General features: G+C 53.9%; 7 protein-coding genes across 7 annotated transcripts; 4 read left to right on the top strand and 3 right to left on the bottom strand.

The window, feature by feature from the left end:
- Positions 1–415: 415 nt before the first annotated feature.
- On the bottom strand, positions 416–2,792 carry CTAM01_01809 (uncharacterized protein; the record flags this gene model as incomplete). The annotated part of the gene is made up of 4 exons (XM_060517850.1): positions 416–579; positions 637–1,228; positions 1,285–2,345; positions 2,411–2,792. The coding sequence occupies 4 exons, from the start codon at positions 2,790–2,792 to the stop codon at positions 416–418; spliced, it is 2,199 nt and encodes a 732-aa protein (XP_060387384.1).
- Positions 2,793–4,565: 1,773 nt separating this feature from the next.
- CTAM01_01808 (uncharacterized protein) lies at positions 4,566–5,072 on the top strand (the record flags this gene model as incomplete). The annotated part of the gene is made up of 1 exon (XM_060517849.1): positions 4,566–5,072. A coding segment is annotated over one exon (507 nt), but the record flags the coding sequence as incomplete, so codon positions are not given.
- A 254-nt stretch (positions 5,073–5,326) lies between these two features.
- Positions 5,327–6,090, top strand: CTAM01_01807 (uncharacterized protein; the record flags this gene model as incomplete). Its single annotated transcript, XM_060517848.1, has 3 exons — positions 5,327–5,421; positions 5,712–5,765; positions 5,949–6,090. 3 exons carry the CDS (start codon positions 5,327–5,329, stop codon positions 6,088–6,090), a joined length of 291 nt encoding a protein of 96 aa, XP_060387382.1.
- Positions 6,091–7,130: 1,040 nt separating this feature from the next.
- CTAM01_01806 (uncharacterized protein) lies at positions 7,131–8,292 on the bottom strand (the record flags this gene model as incomplete). Its single annotated transcript, XM_060517847.1, has 3 exons — positions 7,131–8,007; positions 8,080–8,145; positions 8,210–8,292. 3 exons carry the CDS (start codon positions 8,290–8,292, stop codon positions 7,131–7,133), a joined length of 1,026 nt encoding a protein of 341 aa, XP_060387381.1.
- Positions 8,293–11,984: 3,692 nt separating this feature from the next.
- On the top strand, positions 11,985–13,799 carry CTAM01_01805 (uncharacterized protein; the record flags this gene model as incomplete). The annotated part of the gene is made up of 6 exons (XM_060517846.1): positions 11,985–12,091; positions 12,238–12,461; positions 12,512–12,569; positions 12,621–12,840; positions 12,896–13,014; positions 13,073–13,799. The coding sequence occupies 6 exons, from the start codon at positions 11,985–11,987 to the stop codon at positions 13,797–13,799; spliced, it is 1,455 nt and encodes a 484-aa protein (XP_060387380.1).
- A 1,438-nt stretch (positions 13,800–15,237) lies between these two features.
- On the bottom strand, positions 15,238–15,444 carry CTAM01_01804 (uncharacterized protein; the record flags this gene model as incomplete). Its single annotated transcript, XM_060517845.1, has 1 exon — positions 15,238–15,444. One exon carries the CDS (start codon positions 15,442–15,444, stop codon positions 15,238–15,240), a length of 207 nt encoding a protein of 68 aa, XP_060387379.1.
- Positions 15,445–18,823: 3,379 nt separating this feature from the next.
- Positions 18,824–20,571, top strand: CTAM01_01803 (C2H2 transcription factor; the record flags this gene model as incomplete). Its single annotated transcript, XM_060517844.1, has 3 exons — positions 18,824–19,587; positions 19,651–19,884; positions 19,956–20,571. 3 exons carry the CDS (start codon positions 18,824–18,826, stop codon positions 20,569–20,571), a joined length of 1,614 nt encoding a protein of 537 aa, XP_060387378.1.
- Positions 20,572–22,188: the final 1,617 nt, after the last annotated feature.

The raw sequence follows: 22,188 nt of genomic DNA, 5'->3' as shown, positions 1-22,188 counted from the left end.
CAAGCCCGCGAGCTCGTTTTGATGTGTGCTCACAGCACATAAGGTCTTTGGACCAACCCCACGATATGCCTACACCTCGCGATCTTACTGCGCAAGAGTGTCAACTACTTTTTTATTCGTTCGAGTGGGAGAACAAAACCAACGGTCTAGACAACCGGTCCGCTCCACCCTGATACCGTCGAGATAGTGCGGCTTCAGGACTAAAATCGGACGAACATACCACAAGGCATCTCGCACGAGTTGCACGTGGTGCGTTCTAAATTTACCTTGATTGGTGTCATTATAGTAGAGAGTCATTATTCCCAATCCCATGTCACCGAGTTGTACCTGCCATCAGATATATATGAAGGGTATTCCGACATCCTCTGCGCAAGAATTGCAATTCCACTCCATCCCTCGAGTCATTAAACTTCTGTCAAATCCAGTGCTCGCCAAAGATGTGCTTCTCGTCCATGAAAGACAACAAGAACTTGGACACCAGGCGACCCGTATAGTTGGCCGCTACATCTCGCGGGAACGGGTGCTGCTCGTGGTCGGTCGATAGGATTGGGTCATCCGCCAATCCTTCGAGTTCCTTGCCTATACACCACAAGTCAGCATTGACGGCTTAATCATTGGATTGTCGGGTCAGCCTACCGTTCTGATGGATCAAATTCCTCAGGCCCAAGACCATCTCTATGGCTGGTCCGTCCAAGTCGCCTTGCTGGGCCCATGAGTTGTCGAGCATGGGATTGAAGGGCTTGTTCGCCGTATCCCGGCTGTGGGTCTGGTAGATCTGGTGGAACTGGTACGCGAACTGCTTGAACGGCATGTTTTCGACCGCTGCGTTAATATTCAGGGCGTCCTGCCGTTTGTATTCCGGTGGCGTGTGGTTACGCAGGCTAATCTCGTTGAGAGCCACCACAAAGTTATCTGCGGATGTCTCGACCGATTCCATAAAGAGGCACAGTACCAGGAACGAGGCCATACACGGCGCCCACTCCTGTTTTGACTTAGGCTTGAGCAACTTTGAGAAGGACTCAAAGAGATGCTGCATGTCCCTCATCAGGAGCTCGTCAATTACCGCCTTGATCTGCCTGTTGACGACGCGTGGGGTCACCCATGGTACTTCCTGAGGGACGAGACCAGAATCCTGGAGGCCCACGACACTCTGCCGTGTGATGCAGAGGTGGCGGGTCATGACGAAGTGGGCGCCGTAGATCGCCAATGCCTTCTTCACCATTGACGACTGGGTCGGGTCAACCAATGCTCTTACGCAAGACAGTCAGTAGCATGGCAACTTACATCAGACTTATTGGCGTATATCTGCACAACGTCCAAGACCTTCTTTGGCAACTCGGTGTGCCGTATTGACTCTGTCACTGATTTTGCGAACCTCGGTTCGGCTGCGATAGCAGCGAGGTACTCCTTCACCTTCTTCCTCAAGGCCTCCCTTTGAGCTGCCGAATCCAACTCCAACACCATAGGTGCCGAGCCTCTGGCTTGCAGGTCTATCCGGTCTTTTTGCACATGCAGATGGTAGTGCTGCTGTACTTCCTCCGTTCGAGGCTTGAAGAACCTCGCTCGAACCTTGAGCGACGCCGAGAGACCGGAAAAGAGCTCTACCTCCCGAGGCGCTAGTTGCACCGCGTCAAGGTCGACATTCTCCTCCATGAATTTCGACATTTGATCCTTGCGGAAGTGGCTGCGCATGAAGTCGGGGAACAACACGGTCAAAAAGTCGGAGAATTGCCAGCAGACGACCTGCGGCACCTGGCCGGCAAGCTTTTTACAGCTCTTGCACGGCCTTTGCGAGTCGCACTTGACTTTGCGGCTGTGGCAGCAAAAGCAGGCACCCAGACGGCGAACTTGCAATGCGCTCTCCTTTGTCGCATTTGCCAGAGGCCCCTTGCGGCCACGCGTTTGAATTTTCATGGCTTCGAAGCACTCCCACGGGTTGGGGCGACCCGATGAGGCGTTGATGGAGTTGGGCGTCACGATAACGAATTTGTTTGCGGGTTCGGTAGCCTTCTTCTTCTCGACCTTGCCGGTGATAACCTTGCGGATCTGGCTGGCTGATGCTGCCCTGTCTCCCTCATGTTTGAGGTCCGGGGAGCTGGAGTTGGACTGGGAGGGGCTTGTGGATGTGGAGCTCTGAGACGAGGTTGCGGAAAAGTCCTCCATCAAGAACGTTGAGCTGCCATTGTCGACCTTGAGGTTCGTGGGGTTCCATGGGCCCGGGTTGATGCTATGAGAAAAGGTCTGTGACAGGTCGATATCGCCATCGTGCTGTTGTTGCGGGAATGTGTCTAAGCCGGTCAGGGAGGCATTGTTCGATTGGAATGAGTTGACGAAAGATGTCAGTTCTGAGAACAAAGACAGTTAGCTCACGTATACTTGAAAGTCGGCCACGGGCGGAATGAGGACTCACCATTCAGGTTCAGCTGCTCCTCTGCAAAGAGGAAGCCCTGTGGTGTCAAAAAATTGGATTCCTGGCCACTGGGAACGAACTGGCTATCAACAGACGGCGCCGGGGCAGCAAACGCCTCCGCTTGGTCGGGGAAGCTCGAGGCGGAGAAGGCGGGCTGGTCGAGGTCGAGGTTTAGCGGGGATAGGCCCGCCGGGTCCGAGCCGGCATGGTGGCCGACGACTGCAAAGCCGTTGAGACTGCCGCTGGCCGGGCTAGGTAGGAAGCCGACTGAGGCCGGATACGAGGCGTAGTCGAGATACTGCCATGATTCTTCGGTGTCGGCCGCGGACTGCTGATCGTAAGGCGAATGAGGCGTCGGGCCCCTTGAGGAAACAGAAGCCATTGTAGTTTCTGTGAGTAGGCAGGACCTATAAGTGGCGAACCGTTGAGTCGCCCGGCGCTTTCAATCCGCTCGGTGAGTTCGATTCGATGATTCCGTAGCCCCTTGTGGTTCTGTTGAGAAAACAGAACAACAGGTCCTTGTTTCCTCACAAAGTCGAATGGCCAGTAATCCGGGGGGGCTGTGTCTGCTTACTTCCAATTCTGCAACTGGCGCGGGGGTCACTCTCCGGACAAGCGAAAAAAATGCTAGGCCTTGTCTCGTCTCTTCTCCCTTCAACACTCATCGGAGTCGCGATTCGAATTGTCGTCGGCCGGACTCGAATAGATGTTGCTCAATCTCACGAGTTACCCTTTTCTCACCGTTCTTTACCGCTCGGGAAAGTCATGCAAAAGAGCGGGAACGAAGGAGAGACGGTGCGAAAAGGGCAGCCAACAAGATTAATACGAGGGGGGAGAACAGCGCTGTCACACACTCAACCCCCATGACAGCAGATGAGCGGAGGGACCAGTAAGCAGCGGCGCCGCAGCCATCCCGCGCAGACCCGTCAACCTGTAAGGTACTTTCTTGTGGGCACGCTGTGCTGCTGGATGAGCTGGTCCTGGTCTCCGCTCCTTCGGCTCAGCTGAACCACTAGGCCCTTTCTGGGACCGAAGGTGGATCCACTGCTCCACGAATGAGGGTGCTCTAACCCGATCCATCACCGGCAGCTCACCGGGGCCCGGAGCTGCGGGAGGACCCTACTGCCGCACCGGTGACCGTGGTGACCGAAGCTGATCCCGGCTCTTGCCATCGGGGAACGCACTTGATGCCGCGGCTCCGTTCCGTGGCGAGAAAGGTTGAATTTCAGGAAACTTCAAGGCACAAGATACCTACCCTTACCTACCTTGCCAATTATACATCAGCGTTGCGTTTCTAGCAATCGGCACTGTCCTCTTCCCTTCTCCCAATCAAACCAACGTTGTTTCCTCCGTTTGACCTCCATCACCTGAGAGGCGCTTTATCAATGCAAAGCCAACCCGACGTCGAACTTATTATCACCACGAACCTTTAACGTACGAAAAGACTGATTTCTTATTCCGTTCTTATAATTGCCTCAGAGATCGACAGTAAAGCTCATACCAGCGAACCGGCCCGAGCCCCAAGACCCTTGATGATTGACCGTCATCCAACATCCCTCAGGATTGCATCCCGCTCCCCGTCGATAACAAAACCCCCAGCAGTCATAACATCAAGCCTCGAGTGCACCTTGACTCAAACCGACCTCCCACACTCCGCCACTCCGCGTCCTGTCGTTCTTCGCATTACGAACCGCCTCCAAGCATCTAGCTGCATGCATGATTCAGAGGACAATCGCTCCCCGGATCTACCAGAGTGGATAAGCTCCCAACCCGCCGGCATTCGACCTTTGTCCTCACGACACCACCGTAGAAACACCAACGCCAACCTCGTTTCTCTACCACGATTATAATGTCGAGTCTGGCAAGCTGATCATCACGCCTCCTCTCTCGTGTGACTAGAACAACACCCAGCATCCCCCGCCAAGATAAGGTTTAGCGCGCGCGGCGCTTGACTAGCACTTACACGCACAACGTAAGGATACATCTGTCCGTCTGTTTGCAAGTCCAAGACTCCAAGTTGGCACAGCTCAGACCACAAACCCCGTTCGGCGCGGAAGCTAAACGGGTCCATGCCGCCCGGCACGGCCTCCCCGCCGACGCCGGTGTCCAGGGTCACATATTGCCACTCGCCTCAGGGTGAGAAAAAGAGGAAACGGCTGGTTTTGCTGGATTATATGCCGCTTCCGTCGGCATCCTGCCGTCAGTCCTAGCCTGCTCCATTCCTCCTCTAGGCATCTTGGCCGACACTACACAAGGGCCGGTGGTTTCTTTCGCGACCCCGTTGATAACTAGCGAAATTGAAGGCAGAATATCCAACTACGACAGGCCGGCTATAGCATCGTTGGTCATCCTGTTCACGATCCACCCCGACACGAAACTAGCTCTCACACCTCGAAACAATGATTCAGGATCCCGAGTCCGAAGTTGGCACGGCGCCCTCGTCACAGACAGAAGCACGTTCCAATTCTGCCCGGGTAAACCCAGTGAGTCGCGTGCCGGGACGAGCCCCCTTCTTCCACTGCGTCCTCCAATCTGCTTGGGATCCCACCACTTCAAGTCGATACAGTGGGATAATGTCCCCAAGATAGAACATCCAAACCACCGCAACCGTGGGCATTGCAAACCTTGTTCTGCCACACAGCTCTGCTTATTCACTCTCTAGTCAGCCAAGATTCGAAACCACCTTCTACCGGACTCTAACGTTCTTCCAGAATTCCGCTCTTTTCGCATCCTTGCTTCCCTGTGCTCATGGGCTTTATTCCCAGCACCGGCCTGTCTGGTCGCGCCCTGGAGTTTGCCTTACCCGTACTGATAGCAAAGCATAAGGAACTCCATTTCTGGCGACAATGAATCAATCGGACGCCGCTATGTGGGCGATAGAACTGGAGAAAATCGCAAAACAGAGCACAAGCCAAGATGGGGCCTTTTGGCCTGTCTGCCATGTGCCCCGGTTTGCTTGTCATTCTTCAACACGACCTCGCCAGTCCCACCAGCAACCTCATCGCATACTTGTCTATGTAACCCTACCAATCACCGGATACTGTAAGTCTACATCGCACTATTCACCGGCTCTTTGCCTCGCCTTTGACATGAGTTGTCAAGGGGGGCACGCGGCGCAGTCCGACGGGATTCTATGCGGCACGCAGATCGCACCCCTTCTTTCCCATCCATCTTCAATTCACTTTTCCAACAGCTTGCTTACCCCCCGGTTTCATTGCTTCGCCTCCCCGGCCCTGACCCTTCTTCCCCGGGGGACCCATCAGGCGGGATGCGACACAACGGTCTCCCCATCGACTTACAGAGCTCCCTTGATCGTTTTACAGTTTGCGTTCCCCGTTCTTGGCCAGGTGATAGTGTAAGATACATCCATCGATCGCCGCTGATGGCCCTTGGTGGTCCTTCCCGCTCAAGTCACTCCGTCAGGCACGCAAGCAGGAACCCCATCGGCTGATGATCACCGTTCATTTCAGCCCAACCCAAGCGCCGCCGGGTGTGGTGGGGGGGGGGGGGGGGGTTGTTACCAAAGTCGCACCGATAGGACAGGGGCAGAGGCGACGGATACTTGGGTTCCTGCCACACCTGTCCTGCCATCATGCCGGGTTAACAAGCCAGATGGCGTAACTTTGGCTCCTGGAACTCGCACAGGGAAGACGCGTGAGCACCCCCCGTCCCCTACTTGATGGCAGGAGTCAGGAGCCGTGCGACGAACAGAGCGCATCAAGTCATGACGTTTACAAACTGGATACCGGCACATTTGAAGGACAATGCGTAGATTTCTGGCGCTGAGAGAGCGCGCCCAGCCACGGGCTATAGGATATCAAACTGCCAAAGGCTCATCTAAGCCGCCCAAATCAAGTGAGTAGAGAAGAAAACAGCACTAGTATAGTAGGGATATGTCCAAATTGCTCTCTCTCTCTCGTGAACCGCACAAACAGAGACAAACAATACGCACAAGCGCAAAACAAACGTTGTCAAAACAGCCATCCGGTAGCCCAGTATAAGTGAAGGGTGTCTGTCAAAAAAAAAAGATATGACCCATTGAAACAACTCCAGGCCCCCAAACCACGCCGTGGCAGTGCAGAAACGAGTAGCAAGCCACCAAAATAACAGGGCCAATGTACAAAGAGGTTTCCGCCCTTTCCTGATGAACCTGTAGCGCCCACCGCTTTCCCTGTAGCATGCTCATGCCCTTTTTTGCTTGCGAAACCAAACCGTAAAGGGTCAAGTAAAGGTATGTATGTAAGTGTGTGTGTCGTGTGCGTGTGTAAAGAGGCAGTTCAGTCGAGAGTCCCTGGAGGCCGCAGAAGTAAAGCGAGGTTTTTCTGCCCACAATGGAGCGCCATTACCATTTCTCGTACAAAAATCAGATTCAAAAACAACAAACAAGACGCAACTCGCTTTGCCGAGAGGTGGAGTGTTGAGCTAAGCTAGAGCCTGTAGGTGTGTTCTCCTGCGTCGTGCCTTTGGAGGGCGCTGTCGTCCTGATGACGTCCCGGTTCCGTATCGTGGAATCATTTACACTCTTCTTCTCTTCTTCTAAAGAATGAGGTGGATTCCGCCCTTCTGCAATAACTTTCAGTTCGTAAGGTCCGTAAAATGTCGTAAACAAAGTGCCACGTTGGCCGCCAGCGTCGAGACACTCGCCGTGGTTTGCTGCGCACGGCGAGGTTGTCAACTTCGGCCTGGGCGAGTATATGGTAGGAGGTAGCATGGAAGCACACTAGCTTCTGAACCGCTGTGCAGCGCGATCTTGAATTTGCTTCTCCGTAGAAACGTATAGTCGGTCGAGGTAGTCCATGGCGCTCGCGTCCTTGAGGATCTTGGCTACCTGGATGCCCGCCGAAATGAGCTGTAAAATGTTGCGGTCGTCCTTTAATGGGCGACTCTGGTGCTTGGCCGCATGTCGCATTTCCAATGAATTCTCGAGAATCGTGACAAACTGCTTAATCTGGCCGTTGTAGAGTACCCGCGCCGGGATGCGGCGCTTCGTAGCCAGGCGCTTCAGGAGGTAAACCCATTCTGTCCATTCTCGGTCCTGAGGTCGCTCGACAGGTCGCATGTCCTGTGTCAAAGGAATGGGGAACTGATATTTGGCCACGAAGTCGTACGCGCACTGAGAGAGCCTGTCGTTGACTTGGGTGAGCACCAAGTCCTGCTCTTGAACGTGGAGGTTGGTAGGGAGATGGGGCAGTTCGCGTTCTTGCATGGCAATGTATTCTGGCGGCGGGCGAGCGAGAAACTGATGCGGGCCGTCGAATTCGTCGCGGTTAGAAGGTCGACGTTGTGGCCGACCCTTGCCATTCACCTTGCTCTTACTCGGGGGAGTGGTGCCAGCCCCGTTCTCGAGTGAATAATCAGAAAGGTTCGGGGACGCAATAATGTCGTCGACCGAGTCCGTCGGTGAGTATCTTTCCTGGTGATCCCATGATTGAGAGTTCGTACTCTTGTACGACCCGTAGCCGGCGGCACCACTGGTGCCGTATGTGCCAGAAGCTGGGCGCGATCCGTACGCCGGGGCAGCGGCAGCGGCAACAGCATGAGGATTGGTTCCGATCGGCAAATTGTAGTTACTAGCTCCTGGCGAGTACGTGGACACGCTTGAAAGGGACGGTGTTACTCGTTTGCTCCTTTGTGGGAATACATCATAAACAATGACGTCTGGTTCTTACCTCGATGAACGGTAGTAGTTGGTATCAAATCCTCCGGCAGGCGGGAATGTATCGTTGTACATTGAACTTTTCTCAACGGTCAGTCACCCCTCCTCGGGCATTGTTTGGAAATTAGGAGAGCGGTCCGTACCTCCGCGTCGAGTTCCACGGTCCGTTGGACATGGCTGATGGTCTGTAGGCAAAATCCGGCTGGGCCATATCTTCCGGGGGCATAACGGTAAAGAGAAAAGAAATCAGGCAGCAAAATGTTTGGAAATGTCCAAAATGTCCTGAGATGGAAGCCACGTGAAATATGAATAGTCCTTGGGCGGGCAGGTCAGCCCTGGGTGTCCAAAAAAGAGTCCTTTGGGCTGTGATCTTCGGCCAAGTATTCCTGGGAAAATGCGGCAGGTTGTCTCCTCAAACACAAGGGAATCCACGATAACAAAAATGGTCTTGTTCCAGGATGGGACCCTTGAAGAACTCCGGGTCGTTGCAAGGGCGGTGTGCGTGATGGGGGGCAAGCAGGTGATCGGTCCAAGAAACGACCAGTCTCCACGAAGACACCTTAAATGACTTATAAGATGATCGGGAATGGCTTGACGTGAAAGACACTAGGGGGTTAGTGGGAGATGTCTGATCTTGCTGGCGCAAAATGGGAAAGAAGAAACCAACAAGCTCCTGGGACGGACGAGGATGGGGGAGCGGGCAGGATCCTGACAGTGGATGATTAAGTTCGGAATGGAGGCATTTATGTCTGCTTGCGATGTCCTTCCTCGTGGGGCGTTGTACTGGAGCGGCGACAATGGTTGATCCTGGTCAAGACAGCAAAAAGATGTGGTCCGTTGGGAAGTCGAGGCGAAGGGAGGACAGGGACCAGGACAGACGCAGGCCGGCGAGACTCGAGTAAAGATTTGCATTCGCCCCAATGACCAACACCATGGACTCATGGAGACGTCTCTGGTTTCAAGCGGGACGGCTGCCGCATGGGCTGGAGGATACGTGACTGCCAAGCGCTGTAGTCCAGAAGGTTCATCTGTCGGGCGTCCTGGAATAGATTGGTCGACGGTGGGAGCCCCAGGACAAGTTGGCATCCATCCCTAGCTTGTCGAGCGTGGATCGTGGGCACGACACGCGAGTGACGAGGGAGATCAGCGTGCCCTTTGATTGCTGGTGCTCTTCGTGTCCCCCTCTATTTTTCGCGCGATGCCAGGTCGAATTTTTGACAGTTGGCCCCTCAGTCAAGGAAGACCCCAGAAGGACGACAAATCTTATGGCCGGCCTGTGTAGGCTCACGCGTGGAAGCCATTGGACGTGCCAACTCCTGACGGAGGACGGAGCCAGTTGTGTCGAGTAGGGCACCGATTGGGCTGTGACAGAAACTTTTCCTTTGCTGGGCTGGAGGATTGTTGCCCGAAAGGTCGGAGTAGCTTTTCGGTACCGGATGGGATGATTTGTGCAGGGTTGTACCTAGCGGGAGAAGAAGCGGTGACAACAGGCCGGGTTGGGCACAAATTGGACAAGCAAACACCGACGGCCGATACGATGAGGGGACGCGCGCTACGTGCGAAATATGCGTGCCCAACCATGCCTTGATGCCCACCTGGTAAGTCGAAGTTGCTTTTGTGCATCATTGAATCAGGAACCCTCCATCGAATACCCCGACAGTGGCATTGCTCGGAAGGGGTCGACTGACTATTTACCAGTCAACCAATCATGCAGCGCTTTAGCAGACGTTCATCGTTGTCAAAATCGTGGGCGTCTTGCTCCGCTGAATCCCGGGTGGCTTCTGCTGCTTTAGCAGTACCGGGTCGGTGACCTTTGGAGCCTCAATGATTCGCGGACCCGACAAATGGTATGTGTGATCTGAACGTAGCGAACGTGAAGCTAGCCACGGCGATATTGAGGCAAGGGAAAGCTTATGGATCCAAGAAGATATTGCTGGGGTGGGTCAAGATTTGGGCGGAAGCGTCTGGGCCCCCCCGCCAGGGCCAATGGTGTGCACCCCGGAGGCTTCAAGCTGGTCGTTCGGCTGGCTGCGGGTGACTAGCCCATCGCCATCGACTTCCATCGCCAATCAAGCGGGATGACGTGCGCCTCGGTTAACCCCAGTATCCTGGCGTGCCTGGGTAGGTTCTCGATAACCTCAACGATTCGAACTCGACTGTTCCGAATCCAAGGGCGAACAGTGGTGGTCGGACGATCGCCGCAATCTCTGTGCATAATATGCCCTAGATAGGTTAATCGATCTCGGGGTGCAGTAACAGTCAGAAGCAGTCGAAACGAGCCAACGATTGCCGAGTGGAGGAGGGGAGCAGGATGGCTATTTCGTCTATTGATGAGCTGTCAGGCGGCGCCTCGTGGATTGCGGGGATTGCGGGACGATCAAATCGCCAAAGAGATAAAATGAGATGGATGACGTTAGTTGTTTTTGTTGCCAATTTCGTCACAAACGTATCGAGCTGCTGTCACATTTGACAGTTATTTTGGTGTAATGGCGACAACGACTACAGATACATCTCGTGCCATGTGTATGCGCTGCAAGATTTTGGGGGAAAGCCGTCGTTCGTCGGTCTGTGGACGGCGACACCAGTCGTTCCAGCAGCGCATTGATACAGGGTGGGTGGGGAGTTTGTTGTGTTGTTTCGTATGCCCCATTGAGACGACGTCTTTCTGGAGCGGAGTAGACCGTTGAATGTTGGCCGAAACAAAGGAGCAAAGATTCTTGGGCTCCCCATGTCTCCGGGCATTGAGAAGGCCGGGATGTTGCGCATGGCGGAGCGAAATGCGCATGACATGGCCGAAATCACAACCGGTGTGTCCCACTTTAAATCTGGCGATTCGGAAGGGTATGACCGGCCACTTCCACCGAGCTGTCAATGCGTCTTTGCTTCGTCGGGTCGATGCTTCTATTCCGTTTTCCGGGATAACGGCTCGAGATCGAGTTCAATCGAGAGGCCCGTCGCGGGTTCCTGATCGGCCCAATTCTGCCACGATTGCCACGGTCGCACCTATGGAAGGATCCGGCCATAGAAGCATTTTCGAATCTTCGGTGTTGACGTTGGGAACAACACCGGCTTGGTAGTCTAGGTTGTGAGGATGATTCAATGGATGACAGGGTTGATGCTCGACGCTGAAGAGGACACTTTGGTATGGAAGATTGGTTTATGCCTTGCTTATTAGCGCAGGCAGGTTGAATTCTGGAATATTCTGTTCGTCTGTTTGAATCCTCGGCTGGGATGCTGGGCGGGAGGAAGTGTGGTTGTACGGTACTGTCAATCCGAAGTGAAGATGTGTTGCCTGATGGTGTATGGAGTAGTAACCTATGAGGCAGGGCGCCGCTTTCCCATTTGAATATTCACTTTTTTCCATTCAAGTTCAGGTCCTGCAGGTCCGGCCCTCTCTCGCCAGGCTCTTGAACACGCACCATCCATTACCTAAGGTAGGTACAACTCCAATGACCGGAAAAACAACGGCAGGATGTACTTGGAACCGACCTGTAGGGGCTTGGCGGGGCTGGATCGGGTGTTTCCCTGACCCACCAACTGACACCCTTCATCTCCTATTGGTCGAACTCTTATGCACCTCTCGTGTAGCAACTTCCACCTGACCGCTTACGCCAATCATCATCAACATCAGCAACGTTTTCGTCAAGTTCAGGAGGCTGATTAAACATGAGGGATGGAAGGCAGAGACTTCCAAGTCGCAAACTACGTGTATCTCTTCGCTCAATTCCAATCTCCCAGCTACCACTTCTATGCTGTCCCCTTCTTGCCCAGAGCTTTCCCAAGGATCTCATGCAGCCGCAAGATCAATCTCGCTCTGGTCCGCATAGCCGCAGTTCCCACCAAGCATGATCAATCGGCGCCGCTTCAAGCCCCAGGACTGTGTGGAGAATCATTGATGACGAGGTGTGTTGCGTTGATATGGCACCGCCTAAGAACCGAATACGCAAATTCCACCGTCGCAGCAAGAACGGTTGCTCGACGTGCAAGCAGCGTCATGTACGATGTGACGAGCGCAAGCCTTTGTGGTATGCACCTCTTTCTCATCTGCCATGCCCACGTCCCCTTGACAATACTCGTGCCCCTCAACTGCCCCTTATCCCACGTCCTGCCCGTGGAGGACCAATGCACAAGACACTCCTCCCGTTGAATGACTACCTAACATCGGATTTAGCACAAACTGTCTGCAGAACGGCAAGGACTGTGTATATCCAGACGTCGAACCTGACGAGGAGTCTCGATCAGGTTCTCTTTCAGAGTCCCGATCTGGGTCCGAACTCACCGTTGTCCCGGCTGAAGAAGCCTCCATCATAACCAATGTCGTGTCAAACCAGCCATTTGCCGGCTTCTCATGCGACTACCAGATGTCGGCAATGTCGCAATGGCTCTGGCACCAATGTAAGCCGCCTTCTGTACCTCCGAGATCACTTGACTAACGCCATGCCCAGTCACTGCCTTTTACGTCAGAGGTCAGACTCCGGTAGAAAGGGGACAGAATCTATGCAGGTATGGTTTCGTCTCCTATCCCACGACATCATCCGGGCTAACATGAGCAAGCGTACAAAGGACACTTCTGCATCCGGGCCTGCTTCATGGCTGCCTTGTGGTTGCGGCTTGCCAATGGGCATGGGTCACTGGATCCCTTGAACACGTCAAGGTGCCGTTTCTCTATCACAAGACAGCCGCCTATGAGTTTGCGAAGCAGCAACTCTCCGAGTCTGAGGAAACCGTCAGCGACACAGCCATCTTTGCTATAGCCAGCCTGGCACTCACTGAGGTAAAGAACCATGACGTCCTTATGATAGAATTTTGTATGCTCATGGCATGCGCAGGGAGCGGTTGGGGACTTGGATGCTTCTTCGAAGCACCTGCGCGGTCTTCACAGGCTGACTCTCAGGAAGAACGGCTACAACTTGATGAGATCAAACCTAGCGCAACAGATGCTGCAGATGTGAGTGGCCCCTTGCGGATAATGTGTAGCATTGATCGATTAACAATTACTTCGACAGGGCTGGCGATCGCCTACGTCTAGGGGAAGTAAATGTGATCCACGATGCCATTAGTGCTGATTTCCAGCCCAGTATCATCGCCTTGCTGTTCACTTCACTGTGGGATATGGAAAGTCTCCCGCCGCGGCAAGCACCGAGATACGGATGGTGGGAAGGCGACGAGACGCCCACGGACAGGCTCTGGCAGGACTATACCAAAAACCTAAATTGGGAGCTTTCCCGTGGATTCGATCCAGAGCGCAATATAGCGACGATGCTCAACAGCGACGCAAAGAGCAGCAGGGCGAGCTACATTGCCACCTTCTTCTACCTCGTCATGGCGGTCAATGACAGCGAAATGGATTGCGTCCTTACCGTGTGGCTGCTGGAACAGCTCATTGACGATGTTTGCGACAAGGAGGAGGAAATGATTGCCGGGACATTCAGTCGCAGCCTTTGGTTATGGAGCGTCCTGTTCGGAGCTGCTGTGGCTTACACGGGCAGACCAATTACCGCAACAGGCAGAGAGCAACTCGCGAGGTGGAGAGAGTTGTACGCTGCGAAATTGAGCTTGGCCAGCCACGTGCTGCAGCTCGACAGCTGGCACGACGCGAAGGCAGTCCTGGCGGAAGTTGCCTGGACTGAAGGCTCAGATGCTGAGGGGAGGTTACAAGACATATGGGAAGCAGCCGTCTTGCGTCGTACGGGCTCTGCACATTGCGTCCATGAAGTGGACGTGACGACGTGAGTGGCTGAAAGTTAAGAATAACACGGCTAGAAGATCTTCCAGCTTCCGAATCGGCATGCTCATTGCCCTCTAGCACCATTTCGACAGAAAGAGATACGTCTGTGCATATCTCCGTACATGACATCGCCGACTGCATGCCGGAGCAACGTTTTGTCGAGATCCGGTATCAAGTTTTCGGTGACCTGGAGGCTGGCGACCTTGGCTTGAGTCAGAAAGCCCGTACACCGAGATTTAGATCGGCGTTTTAGGTAGGGGATGATGCGCAGCAACACCCAATTTGTCGTAGCGCAGACGGGCGGCTTCATATCCGAAACTTGTTTTCCTTCCTTCTCACAGTGAAAAAGCTAGCAGCTGAAGAAAGATCCACCGACTGGCATCTTTTGATCTCCGGTTCGTGTCGGCGACGGCGGCGAGGCGCAAGGGCAAGATCGCCATGATTGCCAATTGCCTCACGTTGTGTTAAAGGGGGATTTCGACTCGGCAGCATCTACCGAGGGACGAGCGTGACAGAGTTCAATGGTGTGGAGAGACGACTAGGATGAGCTGAGTAAAAGGTAGTCCACCTGCGACCGGGCTCGATGGGGAAGTGTGGAAAGGGAAGCTGCCGAACGGGAGGTTGTAACTCTGCCGGTACGGATGGGTCAGCAGTGGATACTCATGTACTGATCATTATGCTTGAATATCAAGGACAATCACGTGCAAAAGTTGCGTCCAAGAGTTGTGAAGCCTTTGATGCAAAATGGTAGTAAAATGCTGGAGGGTCAAAGGTGAAGAAAGGAAGGAAGGTGGTTTCATCGTACACCTACCTACCTTATTGTCCCGACACGAGGTATCTACTGATTGCAAGTACCGGTGATTAGACAATTACCTAAGGTAAGATGGGTAGAAAGGCGGCAAGCTATGGCGCTGGTCTGGGGCTGCGGGTGGCTTGCGTCAAGCTAAGTGCCGTTTGTTTGTTTTATCCATACTGACGGGACGTTGTAGGTAGACGACTCTGAAAACGGAAAACGGACAGCGCTATCGCATGGCGCATCGTGGCTTCCCCAATGCCATGTGTCTTAGTCTTTGCTCTTACACTTGACCTTACCACCTTACATAAGAAACTACATCTGAGAGTCTGGGACAGAAGGCAAGAACCTTGCACACACTCTCTCGATCTCGACTTCAAATGTCAACGCCTCGTCGTCTGCGTCCATCGCCAAGGTCTTTTCTCCATCCCATCGTCAATGCTCTCCTCTCGACGACGGGCGCCTCCGTCTCACGTCTCTCGCTGACCCCTCGTCCCGTATTCCTTGTCAACGTCAGCTCATTAGCCATTCCGCATTAAACTGCGTTGAACTGCCACACGCCAGTGGTTCCCCGCGTCTCAAGCTCATGCTGGCCTCAAAGTCAACAAGAGTCAAGAGCACCGGCTTCGTCGATTTCCAGCTCATCGGCGTCAGAGAAGACCGAGGTGGGGGGCCAAGAAGATGGAGCTGTTCAATGCAAACTCGACGGGAATCCGGAGAACGAAGTCAGAGACGACGTGGAGCGATTGCTGGTGATCGAGTCGAATGCTCGTGGATCGCATCAAACTACTCAAGATGCCGCTGTCGTTGCCGGTGCCGCTACCGTTACCGCTGCGCTCCATGATACGATCGAACATGACAAGTTGCACCATGTTATCAAGCCATCACAAGACCACACGCTGCACGTTACTCATGCATCGTAATGCAGCATCATCAAAGGAGTCGCAAATGGTTGGTAAGGACCGCTTCCGCCGGAAGCAGGCCAGCTGGTAGACACCGAAAGACCGCATCGCGAAGCGCGTTTATGTGTCTTGCGGGCGTGATGCACTGCGTTGTTGCTTGTGGTGTGTGGCCGACTGACTGCGACCCGAGCCAGTGAGCATCGAACACGCCAAAATAGCTGCTGGCAGATTGTGCAAGTTGAGACGGAGACTGTCGGCCGGTGTGTGTCAGCCATTTGCGGCCCGCCAACCACGGCCACTGCTTCGTCGACGCGTGAGCCGGCGGCGTGCCTACACCAATGAAGCAGCCAACGACCAGGAGGAAGAGTAACACGAGGTTGACGGACAAACGGGCTGACAGTCCGGCCTTCCGCAGTTCCCGCTCGACTGTGGTGCTACACTCGTCTGTTGTTAGTGTCGTGTGCGTCTTTTTTCACCCTCTCGCTCTGTTGCTCCGCCGCCGTCTGTCGCCTGGCTTCTTCTAGCGGCCGGCGGTGTCGATGCCACCTCGGCAAGCGTCGATTGATGCGCGTCAAAACATTGGTTCAAGATGGCGCCATGACTTTGATGCTCGAGACGGCTACTGGAAACGGGTTACGGGAGGCTATCACGTCTGTGCGAGGAGGGAAAGGGGGAAAGTCAAGGAACAGTCGGAACAAGAGCAACACATATGGATGGTTAGGATGAGCAAGTTCCGCTCCTGGTGCGAGTCGACGAGCTGCGCAGCCTTGTTTCTTTTCTCTGCGTCTTCTGGCCTACTCTTCTACCGCCGGGACGCTTGAGGTTTCTGCACGGATGTGTTGGTACTGCAGCCATGATCCCTCCACGCTGCCGAGACGGACGAAATACTGGCAGCGCGATAGGCCAGGGACGTGACCAGTCTCCACCCGGGACCCAAGTTCAAGTCAGGAAAATCAAGGAAGCAAGACCAGTCACCGCCATCCTCGCTCGGAACGGGCCTATGACAGACGCAGACAGAATGAGGCCAGCTGGCTAGCGCCGTGTGTTAGCTCGAGTTTGACCTGCGGTCTTTCTGTGACGGCCAACACCAAGGCACATATTGGATACGACGAGGTCGGCGATTCGGCGGTGGACGCTGGCCGCATATCTGTCTGTTTCCAAGGCAGCCAGCAGAAGCTGAGAAGATGATGATGCTGCTGCTGCTGCTGCTGCTGCTGCTGCTGCTGCTGCCGCCAGGAGTCTAGACACTCTGGCCAGCAGCTGCCCACGACGCAAGACAGAGAGATGAGACTGGATGGGCTTGGAAATGAGTGGTGGACAAGATATTCCAAGATGTGATTGCTATTGCCTCGGCCTAGCATCCATCTGCAGAAACCAAGGGCGCCAATGCTTCGGAACAGGGGTTGTCTCTGGCCAGCAGAACATGGGCAAGGGGGGCCACGCATGTCGACGTGGTAGACAGCTCCACCCCCAATCCTCCCCTCCCGAGTCTGCCATGCCCGCAGCCCCTTGGATGCCCCCCTCACAGACCTCATCTCGTTCGCTCGTTTGTGCAAATGCCAGCAGAGACATGGCTTCGTCCCGCAACATTAAAACCCGCTGACCCCCTCTGTCCCTGCCCGACGTCTGTTTCTCTTCTTATCCTTTCAGCCCAACCCGCAACCTCATTCCTACCCAACTTCTTCTGCATTCTGCATCGCTGATCTCTGGCAACCCAACAAGCGCCAATATTGTCTTCTTCTACCCGCCTACATCCCTTCAGCCCTCAAACAAACGGTCAACCTGAGCTAAGAAAGATCAAAAAAGATCTTCCGCATCTTGCCACCCAAGGATTACCACACTCGACACCATCTCGACCAAAGCATTCCAAAGGAACGTCGCAAACAAGTGACCCGCTGTGTTTGCTCTTTTCTTTGGTATCTTCACACGACACAACTCAGCCGAGTTGATTCACATTGCCCTGGATTTGCATGACTACGCGACCCGAGGAATCAATGACTGCTCTTGTTGTTCCGCGCCCGGATATGCCTGGCTACAATTCTCTTGATTTGGACGACGTCCACACACCTTCTAGGTATTGTCTTTTCTTATTTTGTTCCCAGGGTGGTCCGTCGTCTTTTTAAGTCATGTATTGCAAGCTTCATGTACAGTTTCTTCGCGTCTCTACCAACCAGATCTTTCCCGCCGCGGAGGCATTCAAACTCAAAAGGATATATCGACCCATGGACTCTGGACTATTTTCTGCCTGGACACTTTCCGAAGGATCATTGCCCGGGACATACTTTCATTCCGCTGGACTACAGGAGACCGTAGTGCAGAGGCCTAGCCTCTTGCCTGTCGTGCCAGACGCGGTCACCAACATTATTTGATACTATTCTACCGGTGAGTACTGCCCGACAAGAGCAAACCCGAGACAATCAGCAAATTGGACTCCACTGGAATATTTCGCACCAAACAAACCTGGACAATACCTGGAAACCTTTTCCCCAATGGATATTCATGGATATGACCTACTGGGACCCATGGACGTCTCACCCGAGGCTATAGAGGCTGCCCAGCTTCGCATTTGGATGGACTTCCCTGGATACCTTCACCCAACGACAGTGGATATGCCGGTTCTACCGCTTTGTTACTGCCTTACTTCAGGCTTGACAATGGCACATTTCGGCAAATAGACCCTGGACTATCACGGTGCTCCAGCACGCGTCGGCTTCTGTTCTCTCTGTTCATGGATTTTCGCTTTGACCATCTGCTTCGACTTGACATTACCTGGTCTACCTCCACAGCAGCACATCCTGACGGACGGGACTTGCTACTACGCTGTTTTCTGGAATATCACTCTTCAACACAACCGGCATCATTCATCATCTTGAGGTCTTGCACGACTGCTCACGCCTTGTGAGCCGACATGGGGACAACATCATCGCACCGAGGAAACTTGATTTCATCCTGAAGACTGCAACGCCGATACCGCATACTACCAAGGACTTCTATCTTCACGACTCTTGACCCTGAGGATCTCCGACCCATCTCTGTTACATACCTGGAACTTCACATGTCTGATCCGCGGATTCACACTGGACCATCTTCGCCATCTTTCCTCGGACTGTATTCTGGCATGATCATGTTGATCTGCGCTCGCTTGGTCTGTCAACTCATAACTCCGAACCTATGAGGCACAAGACCAGTCTGCTAACATGCTTGTACTACAGGAACAAAGTTGTACCATGCTGAGATGTTTTCTTGTTTACTTGCTTTGCATTGCACACATGATTAGTGGAGAAACAGCACACTAACCCCCCCTTTCAGCGACTACAGCTTCTTCCACGCACAAATGGTGCCCTCAGGAATGTTTTCCTTTTCTTCTCAAACAGGACCATCGGACCCCTTGAGTGGTTCGTGGGAAACGACAGGAGAAGGTGCACAGAACTTTCAAGACTTCTCAGACAACGGATCTGCCCACCCGGGAGACTCCGAGGACTACTCATTCCAAGTTGATGGCCACATCACGCCCAGAGGACAGGGTCAAACTACCGAGGATTTGCAGAGCAAGTGGACTGCTCCCGCAACTGTTGGTAGCGAGCCCATGCGGAGAGGAACTTCGCGCAGCTCAGCCGGAAGCCGCAAGCACCGGATTTCCAAGGTCACATCTCCCAAGGCACGACCTACCAGAATGACTGCTGCTGCGTCAGCTCAAGTATCTGCTCAGCTGTCCTCCATGGACATCACAGGTAATGCCACGGTCTACGGACCTCAGCCCAGCGCCCAAATGATGGACGTGAACCCCTACTTCCTGGACACGGATACGAGCGCCGTCTCGTCCCAATGGTTTAACTCGATGGAGCTCGGCATGATGCCCGATGGCCTGCCCTCAGGCGAGCTGAACATGCACGTTGTGCCTGCTCAGATGCAGCTTGACCCGGACTCGAGCTTGGGTGCTCACTCTCCTTCTGCCTCCTGGAACTCCTTCAGCCCTACAGAGTCGCACCTGTCTTCGCCGGCTGGAAGCACTGAGGACTCATGGCTGTCCGCCCCTCTCATGTCTTCGCCGTCACACTCGGAGCACGTCTCCCCCATTATTCAAAGCCAGTCTCCAAGGTATGTTCCTCAGATCAGCTGCTCTAGCCTAGAGTCAGCCTCTGACGAGACACTCTTGTACAGCGCCAACGGGAAGTTCATGAGCGACGAGCTCGCTGGAAGCGTCCTTACCATCGTCGGCGATGCCGCACTGCCCCCTGCTTTCCCCAGCCGCCGGCCTACCAACGAGGGTGACACCGCCCGGGACCACCCTTTGTACAAGAACGCGACCCCGCAAGCCGATGGCTTGTTCCACTGCCCATGGGAAGGAGAAACCAGCTGCAACCACAAGCCCGAGAAGCTCAAGTGCAACTATGAGTAAGTCGGCCTTTGTCCTCGTCTCCATACCCGTCCCGTCCCCCGAGACTAACCACCCCCTTCTTGTGCAGCAAGTTCGTGGACTCCCACTTGAAGCCCTACCGCTGCAAGATTGACTCTTGCGAGAATGCCCGTTTCTCCTCCACTGCCTGCCTGCTCCGCCATGAGCGTGAGGCTCATGCCATGCACGGCCACGGCGACAAGCCCTTCCTGTGCTCCTATGAGGGATGCGACCGTGCCATGCCCGGCAATGGATTCCCGCGCCAGTGGAACCTGAAGGACCACATGCGCCGTGTTCACAATGACAACGGCGTTCCCGGATCCCCTACCAGCGTCAGCAACGGCCAGCAGAGCTCCAAGGGCCGTAAGCGCAAGGATGCGCCCAAGGCCGCCACCGTCGGACCCGCACCACCCTCCCGCAAGGTCACCGCCAAGGCGGCCGTCGTGGAGGCTGCTGTGAAGGAGGAGCCTTCCTCCAAGCCCCTTATCGAGGAGTGGATGGCCCACCGCCAGGCTCTTGAGAACATCATTCGTGACCTCAACCAGCCCGAGGACATGAAGAACTCGCAGCTCATCAAGGATGCCCACAACCTCCTGTCCGCCATGGGCAAGATCGGACACAACCTTACCGCTCAACCCATGGACGCCAAGGTCCCCTTCCACGGAAACTACGCCCACGCCGGATGAATACCTACTTTTGGTCCGTAAAAGCCCGCTTTACACCATCGATAAAAAAGACTTCCCACTGACTAGTCATTGCTTGCAGAACTTGACTACACCAGTCACAGAATGCTACCAGCCCTGAATGCAAGCGCATCAGGTACCTTCGACTACAACTCGATCCTCTAAATTGTGGACGTTGTATGTTGCCGGGAAACCATCACGCTATCACGGGGACTTCGTGTCGTAATGAGCTTCTCTCACACTGGATAAATCCACACCTCTGGATGGATACACATCGTATGCCGCCCGGCGATGGATACCTAGGATTGAAGTAAACGGACACCGCAAGGAGTACCCAAAGAGCCAACAAAATGCGCTCTAGCGAAAGGCCACGCCGCCCCCGCGCCGCGGTCAGATGGAGGAAGTGCGATTGCGATGCAAGGGAAGGCGCACTGTTTTGATTTACGCACGATGGAATTATTAGAAGAGGGTACATGTAAGAGCTCACGCTCGACACACAACAGAACTTGTATTTGTTTTTGGAACTGGATTTTGGAGAAGACCCTCACAGCGCGAGGCTCCGCCACAACTGTGGCAAGTTACAGACTCGATCGAAATGGACCAACAGCAACTGGAATTAGATTATTTGAGTAGATAGGTGACGAAGAAGGAAATTAGTTAAAAAATAGGAAAATGGTGCTGAAACTCTGTGGTTCCCTAGTCTCACGTCGACTGAATATGATTGAAGTGCACTGGGGTTGTCGTTCACAGCAGAGTGCGTACTAAGACTTGTCTAGGGACGGTCGACAGCACACATTTCCAGCTGCGAAATACGGAAGCATCCTTATGGTGTCCCTAGTATCTAAGGGCGGCCAGTCCAGATCGACTGAATGTGCATCTTAATACCGTGACTACAGCGTGACCAAGTGTTCACCTGTCACACAAAATGGTTAAAAGGATCAGTACACAAGTTGAGTTTAGCGAACTCCGGTCTTGGCAAGCCCATCTGGTACGTTTAGATCTATGCCTCGTTGCCTTTTTTACGATTTCCCCTCTTCAACCCATCCTTTTCCCCTTCTCTCCTCTCTCTCTGTATAACTGCTTCATATCTTTGGGGGGTCCGAAGCGTAGACTGATGATGTGTCGAACCCTTCTTCAGTACCCACGACCAAGGCCTGGAAAGATGCGACGCGCGGTCGATGGGCTGGAATCAACGAAGTCTACTTTTCCCTGTGAGGTATCATAACGTTTACCCACGTCTTGCACATGGTTCCCGAGATCATGGCTCGAGGGTGCGATCTTCTGGCTTTGGGGTGTGATCACGATTTGCTTGGAAGGGATTGGTGGATAGTGTTGATGAAGAGGGGCTTATCGGGGGTATATCACCGGCGTGTTGATGGAATCGAGATTCTTTATGGAGCGGATGACATCTAGGGTCGACATGAGATCTCCCGAATGGAATTGGAAAACTTCTTTGCTCAACAGTGATAGAAGAGTTGATGACAGATGTGAGCTGTCCCCGCTTATGACCCCTCGATGGGATATGGTCAGGGGCAAGTAACCTTGCAAAGGGATGGGACAACGAGGGAGAGTTGGCATGGAGGAGGAGAGCTGGGATTAACAAGGTCTATACGCATCCTG

This window comes from Colletotrichum tamarilloi, assembly GCF_030869305.1.
Source record: "Colletotrichum tamarilloi strain Tom-12 chromosome Unknown Scaffold_4.1, whole genome shotgun sequence".
Lineage (NCBI taxonomy): Eukaryota > Fungi > Ascomycota > Sordariomycetes > Glomerellales > Glomerellaceae > Colletotrichum > Colletotrichum tamarilloi.
This window is presented reverse-complemented; position numbering and strand designations above follow the sequence as displayed.